The sequence below is a fragment of the Tiliqua scincoides genome, chromosome 7, assembly GCF_035046505.1.
Source record: "Tiliqua scincoides isolate rTilSci1 chromosome 7, rTilSci1.hap2, whole genome shotgun sequence".
In the NCBI taxonomy this organism is placed as follows: Eukaryota; Metazoa; Chordata; class Lepidosauria; order Squamata; family Scincidae; genus Tiliqua; species Tiliqua scincoides.
Genome location: NC_089827.1, coordinates 76,289,235 through 76,304,947, shown reverse-complemented (window position 1 = coordinate 76,304,947; position 15,713 = coordinate 76,289,235). Strand labels below are relative to the sequence as shown.

At 45.5% G+C, this 15,713-nt stretch overlaps 1 protein-coding gene across 2 annotated transcripts in view; it reads left to right on the top strand.

Moving 5' to 3' along the window:
• Positions 1-15,713, top strand: part of TNPO3 (transportin 3) — a 291,077-nt gene that overhangs the window by 254,116 nt on the left and 21,248 nt on the right. For both annotated transcript variants that reach the window (XM_066634005.1, XM_066634006.1), the window contains one exon: positions 7,809-7,921. In XM_066634005.1, the coding sequence (XP_066490102.1) occupies positions 7,809-7,921 (113 nt within the window). The remainder of the gene's footprint in view (positions 1-7,808; positions 7,922-15,713) is intronic.

Below are 15,713 nucleotides of genomic sequence, written 5' to 3'. Positions count from 1 at the left end.
TGCCGTGTCTTTGTCTGATTTTTAATAGGCGCAAACATCTCCATGATCTATATATGAGCTATGATAATTGAGAAGCTGTGTAGGGGGAACTGTGTGTGTCTATAGTTCAGCTCTTTTTCCACATATCTATTGGAAGATATGTGATTTTTTTAGGTTATTTTATTGGCTGTTTCTCTTCTGCTTGCTTTTATTTGTTGTCTGTGATGCCAATAAAGATTTCTGATCTGATCTGATCAAAATTGCTAAAATCATGGTTGTTAGGAATAATACCATCATGTGATATACCATTCAATGTGTAATTTACAGCATAAAGCAGTGAAACAAACTGAAGTGAAATATCTCAATTCCATTCAAAAGTTATGGCCAAAAACCAGAAAACAAAAATGCAACTGTCTATATCATAAAAAGTATATCATAAAAAGTATATTTTCTTAATTCAAAAAGGACCAATGAGGCTGATCGTTCAAAGAGCCAGTGAGATATTATTATGACACAGCATGGAACCAATAAGGTATTAGTAAGGTAACACTCTTGGGAGAGGGGGTGATACCACTAGTGACCAAAATTGTGGAAATCGTGGTTTTTAGGAATTTAGGTGTGCAGCATTTAATGCGTTGTTGCCAACATTAATCGATCTGTTCTAAGCCTGTTCTAAACCTCTGAAGCTAAGGGGAGCGGTACTCCCCTTGCCTCCGGAGGCTTTTCTGAGCCCCACAGACGCACACACTGCTTCTGTTAGGCTCAGAATGGCCGAAAAATCACAACTTCTGGTTTCCTCAGGAAACTGGAAGTAACTTTTTTGTGGGCAAGGAGAGGCATTATTAGGTATTCTAAGACCCAGGGAAGCTCCTGGAGAAATATGTACTTAGTTCTCACTAGGAATTAAATAGCAGCAAATTATGGAGAAGGAAATACTCAAATGCTGAGGGTGTGAATCATGCTCTCCTAGTGCCTGCAGCAGTAGGATGCTTGTGGAATGTCAATGTACACACTGCTAAATGGCTAAGCCACTATGAGGGCCCTTAAGTGGGGTGGAAAGGTGAGGTATAAATGAATGAATGAATGAACAAGCGAATAAATGGATGAATGAATGCCCGTGTGTGAATCAGGCTCTCCTGGTGCCTGCATCAGCGCTAGGGGTGAGAATTCCCATAGGCCCCCTCCCCTCAAAAAGGAATAAAGGTGATGAACATCTCTAAGGGGAGGGACTTCAAGCAAGAGGATGAGGCTGCAACCCTAAGCATTTACATGGGAGTAAGTGCCACTGAAATCCATGGAGCTTACTTATGAGTAGGCATTCATAGGATTCCACTGTTAAACCCAGAGATACTCCTCTTGATTTTAGGCTTGGATGAGAGTTGCCTGACATGAGCCAGGATTTTGGCCCATCCATAGTGTGGCCCTTTCCTAGTCTTGCAGATCATTTTTCATGACAAGAAGGTGGAGGGGGCACCTGGGAAGCCATGATCTCATACCCATACCCTGTGAGAGTGCGAGGAGGTAGGGAGGAGAAAGGGGAAACTTTTCCCTTGGGCAAACCTGGAAGCTCCCTAGCCACCTATCCTCCTCCTTGTCCAACACCACTGTGGAGAGTATCGGCCACCTCCACTACGCTGTTTCCATGTCTGGCTTGCCCTCCAAGCTTTTTAGTTGGTATTTCTTTGCTCCATTGGAAAGGAAAACAAAATGCACACTGGGAAGATTGTTTGTTTGCAAAATGGGCCACCAAGTGGAAAATACTCTCAATCCTGTTCTCCCTTTATCTTTCTTTTCCTTCCTTCATTCCCTCTCCACCATTCTGCAAATGCTCACTCCAGCCAGACTGGAAGTGGCCAGAAATATTAACTATATTAAATATAATATTATATTTATTATAATATAATATTAAATATTAAATATATATATTAACTATATTAATATTAATTATATTAATCATATCATTAATTAAATGCAGATCTTAAAAATATATTATTAATACACAGCAATATACATGCTTTATAAATGATCACTGTTGGAGACAGGATGCTGGAGTAGGTAGATTTTGTCTGGTCCAGGAGGACTCATAAGAACATAAGAACATAAGAACAGCCCCACTGGATCAGGCCATAGGCCCATCTAGTCCAGCTTCCTGTATCTCACAGCGGCCCACCAAATGCCCCAGGGAGCACACCAGATAACAAGAGACCTCGTCCTGGTGCTCTCCCCTACATCTGGCATTCTGACTTAACCCATTCCTAAAATCAGGAGGTTGCGCATACACATCATGGCTTGTACCCCATAATGGATTTTTCCTCCAGAAACTCGTCCAATCCCCTTTTAAAGGCGTCTAGGCTAGACGCCAGCACCACATCCTGTGGCAAGGAGTTCCACAGACTGACCACGCGCTGAGTAAAGAAATATTTTCTTTTGTCTGTCCTAACCCGCCCAACACTCAATTTTAGTGGATGTCCCCTGGTTCTGGTATTATGTGAGAGTGTAAAGAGCATCTCCCTATCCACTCTGTCCATCCCCTGCATAATTTTGTATGTCTCAATCATGTCCCCCCTCAAGCGTCTCTTTTCTAGGCTGAAGAGGCCCAAACGCCGTAGCCTTTCCTCATAAGGAAGGTGCCCCAGCCCCGTAATCATCTTAGTCGCTCTCTTTTGCACCTTTTCCATTTCCACTATGTCTTTTTTGAGATGCGGCGACCAGAACTGGACACAATACTCCAGGTGTGGCCTTACCATCGATTTTTTTAACTTTGTAAGCATATCAATAGAATTGTTTTATCAAATGAACTTTGTGAACAACCAGTCTGACCCGCATTACACACACACACCCCTGTGGACCTCAATCCAACTAGTCATTTCTCTTATTCTCCTTGGATAGGATTGAACCCTTTATTAATTTAATGAAATTAAATTTTTCCAGCAGCTGGTGGGGAAAACAAAAATAGACCATGAAAATATATCAGAGCTGATAAGAATTTGGTTAGAAAGCTGATTTGTCTCCTATACTAGGAGATGCACAGCTCAAGCTTATGCATGTCTACTCAGAAGTAAGTCCCATTAGAGTCAATGGGGCTTACTCCCAGGAAAGCGTGGATAGGATTGGGCTGTAAATCACTTCATCAATGGCTGATAACTATTCCCTTCAAATAGCAAGATTCATCACTTTAAAAATACAGACTTTCCTCTTCAGTAAACAACAAGATTAATAAATCACTTTAAAAACAGCTTTTCTGTTTTCACCCCTTTTTCTGCTCCTGGCCAAGTAAAGTGTGTGCTTGTCCCTCCCCTCCCCCTTTGCCAACTGCATGGAAGCAACTTTAAGCGTCCTGATGACTGGTAAAATAGGAAGTGTTTTATTTGGGGAGGGGGAGGAAAGCGGGAAGGTTTGGAGATTGAAAGGGGTGAGTGGAAGAGGGAGGGGGTTGAAAAGAGAGATTTCACTTTGCTGAGAAGCGATCCCAGGCTGGGAACTAGGAACCAACCAGACAAGGATCAGCAAGGGTTAAGGACTGCAAGCTGAGCATGCTTGGTACTTTCCAGATGGGGGTTGAAGAGCTTTGGAAACAACATGCAGCAAACACAGAAAGCAACAGCCTCGGAGTGGAGGGAGAAGAGGGCGGAGCTGCGCAACTCCCATTTCTTCTGCTTTTAAAAAAAGTGCAGACTACGGGCAGAAGATGGGCTCATATTCTGCCCAGGGGTGTGACTGTATTGCTGCAAGAAGACATCCCATGCCTCCCCTTTGAGTTCCTGGCGCCTCCCTAAAGAGCCGCACCGCATAGTTTGAATAACACTGAACTAAGGAGTGCCCTCAAATATCTCTAAGGTCAACTTGTGCAACCTCCTGATTTTAGAAATGGGCTATGTCAGAATGCCAGATGCAAGGGAGGGCACCAGGATGAGGTCTCGTTATCTGGTGTGCTCCCTGGGGCATTTGGTGGGCCGCTGTGAGATACAGGAAGCTGGACTAGATGGGCCTGTGGCCTTATCCAGTGGGGCTGTTCTTATGTTCTTAACTACAATTCCCAGAAAGCCTTGCAGGTCTCTTGTTGTCTAGTGCGCTCCCTGGGGCATTTGGTGGGCCGCTGTGAGATACAGGAAGCTGGACTAGATGGGCCTATGGCCTGGACCTGTGGGGCTGTTATTAACTACAATTCCCAGGATGCCTTGCAGGTCTCTTGTTATCTGGTGTGCTCCTTGGGGCATTTGGTGGGCTGCTGTGAGATACAGGAAGCTGGACTAGATGGGCCTATGGCCTGATCCAGTGGGGCTGTTCTTATGTTCTTAACTACAATTCCCAGGAAGCCTTGCAGGTCTCTTGTTATCTGGTGTGCTCCCTGGGGCATTTGGTGGGGTGCTGTGAGATACAGGAAGCTGGACTAGATGGGCCTATGGCCTGATCCAGTGGGGCTGTTCTTATGTTCTTAAACTACAATTCCCAGGAAGCCTTGCAGGTCTCTTGTTATCTGGTGTGCTCCCTGGGGCATTTGGTGGGGTGCTGTGAGATACAGGAAGCTGGACTAGATGGGCCTGTGGCCTTATCCAGTGGGGCTGTTCTTATGTTCTTAACTACAATTCCCAGAAAGCCTTGCAGGTCTCTTGTTGTCTAGTGCGCTCCCTGGGGCATTTGGTGGGCCGCTGTGAGATACAGGAAGCTGGACTAGATGGGCCTCTGGCCTGATCCAGTGGGGCTGTTCCTATGTTCTTAACTACAATTCCCAGGAAGCCTTGCAGGTCTTCTTGTTATCTGGTGTGCTCCCTGGGGCATTTGGTGGGCCGCTGTGAGATACAGGAAGCTGGACTAGATGGGCCTATGGCCTGATCCAGTGGGGCTGTTCTTATGTTCTTAAACTACAATTCCCAGGAGGCCTTGCAGGTCTTGTTATCTGGTGTGCTCCCTGGGGCATTTGGTGGGCCGCTGTGAGATACAGGAAGCTGGACTAGATGGGCCTGTGGCCTTATCCAGTGGGGCTGTTCTTATTTTCTTAACTACAATTCCCAGGAAGCCTTGCAGGTCTTCTTGTTATCTGGTGTGCTCCCTGGGGCATTTGGTGGGCCACTGTGAGATCCAGGAAGCTGGACTAGATGGGCCTGTGGCCTGATCCAGTGGGGCTGTTCTTATGTTCTTAACTACAATTCGCAGGAAGCCTTGCAGGTCTCTTGTTGTCTTGTGTGCTTCCTGGGCATTTGGTGGGCCGCTGTGAGATACAGGAAGCTGGACTAGATGGGCCTATGGCCTGATCCAGTGGGGCTGTTCTTATGTTATTTCATAGGAAATGGGATCTAACTTTTCCTTCCTTCAGCTTCAATAACTTTCAGGTAGATCTTGCAGAATGCTCCTATTCAGTCAATTTTCCCTATTTGTCTCCTAAAGCAATGGTTGTCAGTCATTATAGTGGCATCATCAATTTAGGTTTCAAACCTAAGCCACGATTACACAAAGGTCCCATTACACAGCATGCTCAGACTGTTATTTTGCATAACTCAGAATGCAAACATGTCATCTCGAAGTCAAAGCAGACTTGGATCCTTCTCCAATCACAGAGCTCTGCCCCTTTTCCACTTATTCAAGGTAAAGCACCATGGCTGTCTCCCACCAGCAGCCTGCCCTGCCCAGCAGCTCTGTACCCAGTATTTTCAGCTCTTTATTTTCAATGACCCACCTAAAATTGGCTTGTAACTCACATAGTGGGGTCCTGACCCATAGTTTGAAAAATGCTGTTCCAAGGGATAATAAGAATTGGTCATGTAGCAAAAACAGTTGTTCCCCAAAGCTCCCACAAATATGGTGGTGTTTTGCAGAAGTCACAAACAGGGACTAGAATGCAAGAATCCAGTAATAGAATGCAGTAATTAACACCTTCTGCATTCTTTCCCCCTTGCTGGGGCTCCTGGTGAAGGGAGGGGTTACTGCCTCCTAGTAAAGCCTAAGTGTCTGGAGAGAGACAGATGGCCTCTTTGTGCATTTCAAAACGTCAGCAAGGCGGTTTTTAAATTTTTGTTCTTTAAATTGATTTGCTATAGTGCATTTTTTGCCATCCACAGTGAGTTCTTGGAATAGAATCCTCCTGAATAATGAGTCTCTACCTGTATATGCTTTTAACAATGATAGTAAATAGGACTTACTCCTGATATGAATGGGTAGGATTGCAATCTAGGATTGTTAAAACTCTTCTTGCTTGATAATGTCACTTACAGTCATTACATCATTTCCAGTGGGTTTTGACAAATTCTGATTCTAAAAAGTGGGTCCTAGTAGTAAAAATGTGAGAACCACTGCTCTACTTCATTTGTTGTGAATCTGATTTATAACTGACTTTGTAGATCAGCTCCCCAACAAATGAAGCACAGCAGTATTTCTCACTCTCACATCTACCACCTATAAGCAAAGTGCCTAATCACAGCTGCCAACATTTAATGTATTCCCCTATTGAGATACCTGGTCTGTCAGCCTTCAGATCTTGAATTTGTATGTCTGGTGATGAATGACCAAGATACAATGAAAATTCTGTTGGTGTATTTCCCACACTGCTGCCCAATATTCCCTCCAACTGTTGGAGGCGTTATTAAAGGCGATGTTGGCTTCATCCAGACTTACTGCCTGGGAAGATTTCTTCATTCATGCTGAAGCCCCCACATTTGAAGCAGCTGAGGAATTCTTGGCCATTATGGACCTGTGTCAATTGATATTTTGTCCCACTCATGTGGAGGGCACTTTTTTCAGTTTGTATCATAGAGCTTCCCATGAGAAAATTCATAAGGCTGTCATCAGAGCCTCAATTTGTTTCTTTAATAGATAGTATAAAATTAATTTCTCCGATTCCGATCCAAAATAGTGGACCCTGCCACCACACCAGACAAACGCTGAAGGAGGAGGAGGAGGAAGAAAGTTAATCCCATTTAAGAACTTGATTGGTAAGAGAATATTACGAGATGGAAAGTTTTTAAAAAGTGCAAACCAGAGCGAAAGCACCCCCAAACACATTCTGCACTTCCTGAGTTTGAAAACCACTATAATTTTTTACCCTCCATCTAGGAATATTCTCTTATCTATTAGAGAAGAAGGTCAGGTTTTTAACGGGGGTTCTTCATGGTATAGATAGGAGGACATTTTTCCACTTCTAGTTTTTATTCTGTCTTTCTACAGGATCAATTCACCTTGTACTCTCTTATTAATTGAACTCTTAATTTTTTCCCCATTTAGAAGTTGTGGTCTGTACCACCTTGGTATCATGGTTCTTGGGTTTTTTACAGTTTCTCTTTAGTGATTGCTTAGCCATCCTAGGGATTGGTAAGTAGTTTCCACCTATTAGGACTGGTTTTCAATTCAGTCTTCCCACTTCTAGAAGTAGGCTCTGACTCATCTAAGCTGTCCTTTTACCGAGCAGAATTTAATTAGCTAAGAAGCCCTGCTGTGTCACATCATTTAAACTGGAATGCTGGGAACTGGACCCAAGATTTTCTGCATCCAAAGCATGTGCTCTACCACTGAGCTATTGTCCCCATCTCTCTGATTATCACTTAGATTAACTTTATGGGAGTTGGTCTTGCAGAGAGAGACCAAGTGTTAACGTATCAGAATCTGCAGAGTTATAGTGGAATAGCCTAGTGGTGGAATAGCCTAGAAGGTGGTATCCTTCTTTATTTTTAATGCATCTAGTGTAAGTGCATCAGGCATACATATTCAATTAAAGAATTCAGAACTGTAGCTTTTTTTTATTTGGAGAAGCTCATGTAACTTGAAAGTCCTTGTCTTTAGAATCACTGCTATCTTATTGAAAAGCTTTGTGGTTTTTTTCTTCCTAACCCACTCCTCAGACCTTCTGCTGCTGGCTGGAGAATTCCTTGAAGGGCTTACCAAAGGAAACGACAGGGGGAGCCATGCAGGTGACACACAAGCAGCTGACTGATTTCCACAAGCAGGTCACAAGGTCAGTGAGGCTCCCGTGGCAGCACTTGGGAGAAGGAAAGAGGAGGCTTCAGTAGGATGAGTTCTAATGTTGTATGTGAAATTGGTGACAATCTCTTCAAGCAGGTGCTCTTAATCCTACTCTTGTATCTTGTATCCCTGCCTATTGAGCATTAAGCCTTTCTGTCTATGTACTTAGAGAAAGAGAAGTTATAATTCAACCTTATAGCATTGTATGTGGCTGTGTGGCTCCAACTGAAAAGTGGGGAGTCTCATACATTTTCTAAACCACAGAAAAAAATGTCTACAGCACTATATACAGACTCCCACAGGAGGAGGGTTGAGGTGCATGTGATAGCCAAGGGTGGCCCATACATGAGCTTGGAAGAGGCATCTGCTTCAAGCAGTGGAATAGTAGAGTTAGCAAACTGTCAGAGGGTACCTTGCACTACCTGCCTCTTCCCCCAGTCAATCATCTGCCCAGCCACTTCACCTGGCCATTGCACCAAACTTGAAGAGTGAGCAAGGTTGTGGTTTTTGAAAAAATCAAACTGACACTTTAGCAAAGTATAATCTGGACATATGCTCTTCAAGATTGTGCACCTGCTCATAGTGGTGAAGAGCAGGTGCACAAAAAGCAAAAAGCTTTGGATTGCTTTAAAGGTTGTAATTTAGTCTTCTGGAGACTGCCTATTCATGTAGTGAAAATAGCTGCCTCAGATGGTGACTTTTGGGCCTCCAGTAAGGATGGAGGATTCAAGGACATCTGGAGTCAAGGACATCTGACCAAGAACACTTTGGTCTTTGATTGATTTCATGACAGAGACAAGACCTGAACTGGAGAAGTTCTGATTTGCAACTCATTCTCTTGGCTACTATACTAATACTTAGTCTTCTAGCTATCGCACTAAGAGATTCACAAATTTTATAACATAATTCCTTGTTTTAAATGGGGGCTCTTGCTACAGGGGAACTCTAAATAAACTATGCCTCCCTGCAGCATGTTTGTATATAAAAGAAAATACAATGTCATGTCAAGCTACTCTTAGAGAATCCTGACCTTGGAAAAGCCTGGAAGATTATTGCCAAATGGGACTGACTTGAATATACTGCATGTGTTATATTTTGCAAGGCCATTGCATATCTAGTGGCTACCTGTCACAATAAGCAGATTCTTGAGAATCCCTTAGTGGCTTTTGAATACTGCTTTTGCTAGGGAGAGTCTTGCCTTCATGCCCTGTTTGTGGGATTCTTAGAAGCACAGCTGGCCACCACTGAAATTGGAATGCTGCACTAGATGGAGCTTTGACCTACTTCAACAGAACTCTTCCTCTCTATTTTTTTCATTAAGTCATTTATATTCTGCTTAATATAAATGCAAGATTCAGATGCAAGGGAATGGCAACAGGATGTGGGTCTCTTGTGGTCTTGTATGATCTCTGAGGCATCTAATGGACCAGTGTGATATAAAGGAAGTTGGACTATATGGGCCTTTGGTCTGATCCAGCAGGGCTCTTCTTATGTATTCTACCTTCTCAGTGGTTCTAGGGTACCTGAGTCCTTGCATCTAGAAAACTCCTCTCTCCGAGCAGACAGGATCAGATTATTTGAGTTTTCCTAAGGGAAGAGACTTCCCAGGATCTCCAGATTGACCTTGCCTTGTCATCACATAACAGGGTCCTTTAGACAGTCTGAGGAATTTTTTAAGAACTTGTAATTTAAACTAGTTTTGGTGTGGCCTTGTTGCACACGCCTTCCAAGCCACATCTCTTCACTGATGTGCTCCTCACTTTGAACAAGAAGCTCACCACAGCAACCCTGATGATCAGGAGCAATGAGCTGTGCAGACAGGCTTCTTAGTTACAAGCATTTGCTAAGCACTGCTGACTCTGATTAGCTACCTCTCAGTGAGATGCATTCATTCACCCAATTCCTTGGGATGCTTACACAGGACCTCTTACCTGCCAGGACCTCTTACCTGCCAGGACCTCTTACCATGGGCAAGGCTGAGAGCAAGGACACTACAACACTGTGGTGTAGCTAGCAAGGGGCAGGGGGCAGTCCACCCCAGGTACCAGCCTTGAGGGGGGGGTGACACCACAAATGATCCAACATCGCTAACATCGCGGAGGTTATGAATAGCCCCATCTCTTCAGTTCCGGCCTGAGCTGGGATGCCCCCACACCAGAGTTGAAGACACCAAGCAAGCCAGGCCCTGCCTTTTGCAGTGGGAGGGGCATACCCACTCTATTAAGAATGTCTCCCTTTCCTCTTCCAAGAACACGACATTTCCAGGTACGGAATTCCATTTATTCCATTTTATGTGATGTGAAAAGTGCGTGATGAATGATGTGAAAAGGGCTAATTGAAGTCATGAGAAAGTAATCTGTTTTACTAGGAGATTACAAGCGAGCAATTTAAGCTTGTTTCAATCTGTAAATGTTCTGCTTTCTATGAACAGCTTTAGGACAGTTGGAGAGTCTTTGTTCTCTCATCATCACCACAGGTATGGGTGAAACGTCACATAGGCAAGATTTTAACGGACCATGGTATCAAAACCCAAATAATTTTAATTTTAAAGAAAGCCTTTTTCCTTGGTGGGGTGGGTTGCAGCAAGTGTGGGGGCCAAATTGGATAGGGAAGAAGGAGTGCTGTCAGAGGAGGATTTGGAAGTACTGTCCACTGACCATGAATTGCTTCTTTCAACTGAAATGTTGCAAATTCTCTTAATGGGTTCACAGCTGTAAAAGCAGACCCAGCCGCTTTAATCCTGAAAACACCAAAATCAGTTTTCTTCTGTTTCTTGAAGGGGGTTGTTGTTTTTGTTCTTGTTTTTTGACACAGTATGGAGTAAAAGTAGACTAAACTGGCCAAAGGGAAATCAGCTACCCACAAGGCTAATCAGTTCTATTTTAGTACCCAAGAACATCCTGCAACTGCTTAAGATGCCAGCAGTAGATGAACCTGCAGCTGCATTGTCCTCTACTACAGTAATCCCTAATGAAGAGAGCTTCCCTGTGATAAATGAGCTGAAGCAGCCTTTTATGGTTTGCGATATGCAGGTGGAGCCTCTTTATTCACATAACTTTTATTCACTAACATGGGTCACCAGGACCTGTGTGGAGCCAGAATTGGCCCCACTTTAGCCCTCTGGACGTCACTGGAGCTCTGCTCAAATTGCGTCTGGAACTGTTCTGAGGCCTATGGAGGCTGTGCGCAGCCATTCTTTGGCTCCCATACCCCTTTTTCGATTCCAGGCCCAGGTACAATTTACCCCCTGTATTCCCCTCTCATGGGCATTGCTGGGCAGGAAGGGAGGGGCTGATGTTAGTGTGAGCAAACAGACAGACAAACAGATGGGGGAGCAAGGCTGAAACTGCTAGAGTGAAAAATGGCTCACGCCCCAGGAGAAGTTGCAGCAGCAACCAGGAAAAAGGATAGGTTTGTACATGTGTGCACACAGTGCGAGCAAGACAAGGATACTTTGGTAAAAAAACAGCCTGCATGCAACTTCAGTACCTTCTCAATTCTCTCACCCCCCCTTCCTGCCTGCTCACAGCTGGTGGCTTCAGCAACAGCCACTCCCATCTTGTACTACCTGCTCTATTTCTCAAGCAAATATTTTCAAAGGTTTTGCTTGGCACTGGACAGGGCAGGGCTCCAGTCCTTGCATCCCAAAATCTCAGGCTGCATAATGGAAATTAGTAAGATTGCAGAGTACAGGTGGAGCCTCTATTAGCAAAATTTTTATTCGTGAATCTGACTCAACATGGGTACCCAGGACCTGCATGGAGTCAAACTTGGCCAATAGAGCTATGCTCCAGTCACCTCCGGAGGCTCTTCTGAGACCCATGGAAGCTGTGTGCAGCTTCCACGAGCCTCACAATGGTCTCCGGAGGTCCGAGAGATGCACTTCTGGTTTTCAGGCAAAAAACCAGAAGTGCCTCTCTAGGACATCCAGAGGCCATACTGATGCCTGCGGAGGCTGCACGCCGTCTCCACAGGCCTCAGAAGAGCCTCTGGAGGTGACTGGAGCAGAGCCCTGTTGCCTATGGAGAAGTGGCCTCCAAGGCTTTCAGGGGCCGTTCTGTAGCCCGTGGAAGTGGCACATGGCCTCCACAGGCGGTGCATGGCCTCCACAGGCATCAGAAAGGCCTACGGAGGTCCTGTGCTTGGGCTCCATGGGTCTCAGAAGAGCCTCCAGAGGTGCTACACTCCGGAAAACTGCCCTCTGAGTCTTTCCAAGGCCTTTCTGAGGCCCCTGGAGGCTGGCACAGCCTCCACAGGCCTCTGAACAGCTCTGGACATGACCAAAGGAAGGCTCCCAGTTGTGTTCGGAGCTTGGTGGAACCCAAATTTCATGTGACTTGGTTCCACGCAAAATTTGGTATTCACATGGGTTCCAGGAACCCTCATGAATAAGGAGGCTCTACCTGTAAGCAGTTGTCCCGCACACCTCAGTTACCAATTCACTGTTTGCCAGGGCTGCGTATATTTGGGAAGAAGAGTTGAGAGATCACTAGGCCAGTCAAGTTTGGGTTGAAGAAAATAGCCCTATCGACAGTATTTATGGCAGATGCAACCTCCAGTGCAGTGCACATATAATGTAGAGCTGTGGCATCAAATGCGTTAGCCAGAAAGAATTTATGGGTCAGTATGAGGGCCATGTATCCTGGCTCACAGGTTAGACTAGTACACTCACAGTTTTCTGGATCACAGTAGTTTGCAGAGTCAGTGAATTCTAACCTCATTAAGACCAGGGATATGAAAAACTGCTGACAATAGGGTAGTGGTGCTGCTTTGATATTTTGGGACTACTTCTCCCTCTTTGGACACATCATCCCACAATGTACTGAGTTTGAATGCCTGCACTTCATTCTAGACCTGGTCAGCAGGGATGGCCTCTTCAAGATTCTCCCCAAGATCGGATGTCCACCCAGGCTCCTCAGCATCATCAGATCCTTCCACAAGGACATGAAGGGCACTGTTGTCTTTGATGGCTCCACATCAGACCCCTTTGACATCCGAAGCGGCGTGAAGCAGGGCTGTGTTCTTGCACCAACCTTGTTTGGGATTTTCTTCACTGGGGATAAGAATAGGCCCTCAGTTTGGCTGTACTTGTTGTAAGAGGCGACTGAACAGCCACCGGGTAGATGGGACTCTTTAGCCTGGGAAGGCAGCTCATCTGAGAGAAGGAAAACTCTGATCCCAAACCTCCACTGCCTTGTGGCTACATCCAGTTATGGAAAAGGCTTCAGGAGTCAACCTCAAGGCAAAATCTGGAGCAGGAGTCCCTGAGGCAGTTCATGGCTGAACACAGTCATGTTCTGGCAACTCCTGCGACGTTGCTGGAACCAAACGTATTGGCTTTTGCCTTTCCATTGGACCATTTCAGCGACGTGGAGAGGGGGGATTTGCTGCATGGGTAACAGTCTATCCTCCATATCTACTTTGCCTAGGCTTCGCGCACTGGAGAGGACATTCTGTTCCAGAACACTATTCAGAGTGCGATACCATAGTCTTCCGAGACTGAAGGATGCCAACAAGACCTGCTGAAGCAGGCCTTTGGAACTGCAACAGAAGGCATCTATCTCCAGACCAGATCAGATGGAAAGCTCTTCAACCTCTCCAGACTGAGAGCAAAGTCCAAAGTCCAGCTGAAATGTCTTCGTGACTTCTTCTTTGCCGACGATGCAGCTGTCACTACCCACTCTGCCAAAGATCTCCAGCAGCTCATGGGTCGTTTTAGCAAGGCCTGCCAAGATTTTGGACTGACGATCAGCCTGAAGAAAACACAGGTCATGGTTCAGGATTTGAACTCACCTCCCTGCATTACAATCTTTGTGCATGAACTGGAGGTTGTCCATGACTTTGTGTACCTTGGCTCAACAATCTCCGACACTCTTTCTCTCGATACCAAACTAAACAAACGCATCGGTAAAGCAGCTACCATGTTTTCCAGACTCACAAAGAGAGTCTGGTCCAACAAGAAGCTGACAGAACATACCAAGATCCAGGTCTACAGAGCTTGCGTCCTGAGTACACTTCTGTACTGCAGCGGGTCATGGACTCTTCACTCACAACAGGAGAGGAAACTGAACGCTTTCCACATGCGCTGCCTCCGGCGCATTCTCAGCATCACCTGGCAAGACAAAGTTCCTAACAACACAGTCCTGGAACGTGCTGGAATCCCTAGCATGTATGCATTGCTGAAACAGAGACGCCTGCGTTGGCTCGGTCATGTCGTGAGAATGGATGATGGCCGGATCCCAAAGGATCTCCTCTATGGAGAACTCGTGCAAGGAAAGCGCCCTACAGGTAGACCACAGCTGCGATACAAGGACATCTGCAAGAGGGATCTGAAGGCCTTAGGGATGGACCTCAACAAGTGGGAAACCCTGGCCTCTGAGCGGTCCGCTTGGAGGCAGGCTTTGCAGGCATGGCCTTTCCCAGTTTGAAGAGACACTTTGCCAGCAGTCTGAGGCAGAGAGGCAAAGAAGGAAGGCCCATAGCCAGGGAGACAGACCAGGGACAGACTGCACTTGCTCCCGGTGTGGAAGGGATTGTCACTCCCGGATTGGCCTTTTCAGCCACACTAGACACTGTTCCAGAACCACCTTTCAGAGCGCGATACCATAGTCTTTCGAGGCTGAAGGTTGCCAATACAATACTTCATGCTACAGGAATTAACTGGTTGGGGTTCCTGCTGGTATACTGCTTACCTGGTGGCCCATCATTCTCCCTAACTGAGTGGACCAAGGTGATCTCTGAAGTGGCATTTGATTCCCCAAGCTTGCTAGTCCTGGGGGACTTTAATTTTCATGCTGAGGCTCCTGAGTCGTCTGTGGCTCAAGGTTTGATGGCCAACATGACAATCATGGGCCTGTTGCAGTGAATCATGAACCCTACACATATTGCAGGACCCACACTAGAACTGTTCCCAGGTGGACATAGTGATCTGATTGTAGAGGAGATTAAGATCTTTCCTTTAACATGGACAGATCACTATCTAGTGATCTTTAGATTGGTAACTGTTATTTGCTCCAACAAAACAGGGGCCCAAATAGTATGATCTGCCACCAAAGACTCATGGATCTGAATGGTTTCCTATGGGAAATTTTCCTGTTTCCCAGGCTGTTGACTCATTTTATGCTCTTGACTCATTTGATGCTCTAGCCACCCTTTGATATGGAGAGATAGCTAGAGCCTTGGATCAGATTAATCCTGAACGGATGCAGCATTGCTGTTCAGCCAGGACAGCTCCTTAGTTTACTTTCGTTTACCAAGGAGCTACAGGAAATTAAAAAAAGAGAAGAAAACTTGGCCAACACCTGGAGCAACAATAGAAGAAAACACAAGAAGACTGACCAAAGTCGAGCTAGTGCCTACTTCAGCAAATGCAACTTGTAGTAAATGTTGCAAAGAAGGCAACATTCTCAACCATCATTATGTCTGCAAAAAGCTGCCCAGCGGAGCTTTTTGAGTTGTTACTATCTGCTCCACTCTGCTCCACCAGCAAATGAGGTGCCCAGTCAAATACTGCAATGAGTTGGGCCTATGGCCTGATCCAGTGGGGCTGTTCTTATATTCTTATGAGTTTGCAAGGGACATTGCAGAGAAAACCATATTTGTCATGAATAGGACTCCAACTTAATTATTCTGGTAGCTGTCTCTACAACATATGCCAACCCCACCATCAGGGACTTATTTCAACTTATACAGTCTGAAGATGTGAATAGGAGCCTTGAGCCCATTTTCATGCCGACTTGACCCTTACCCAACTTGTCTAATACAAATGCACGGGCTGGGCTGGC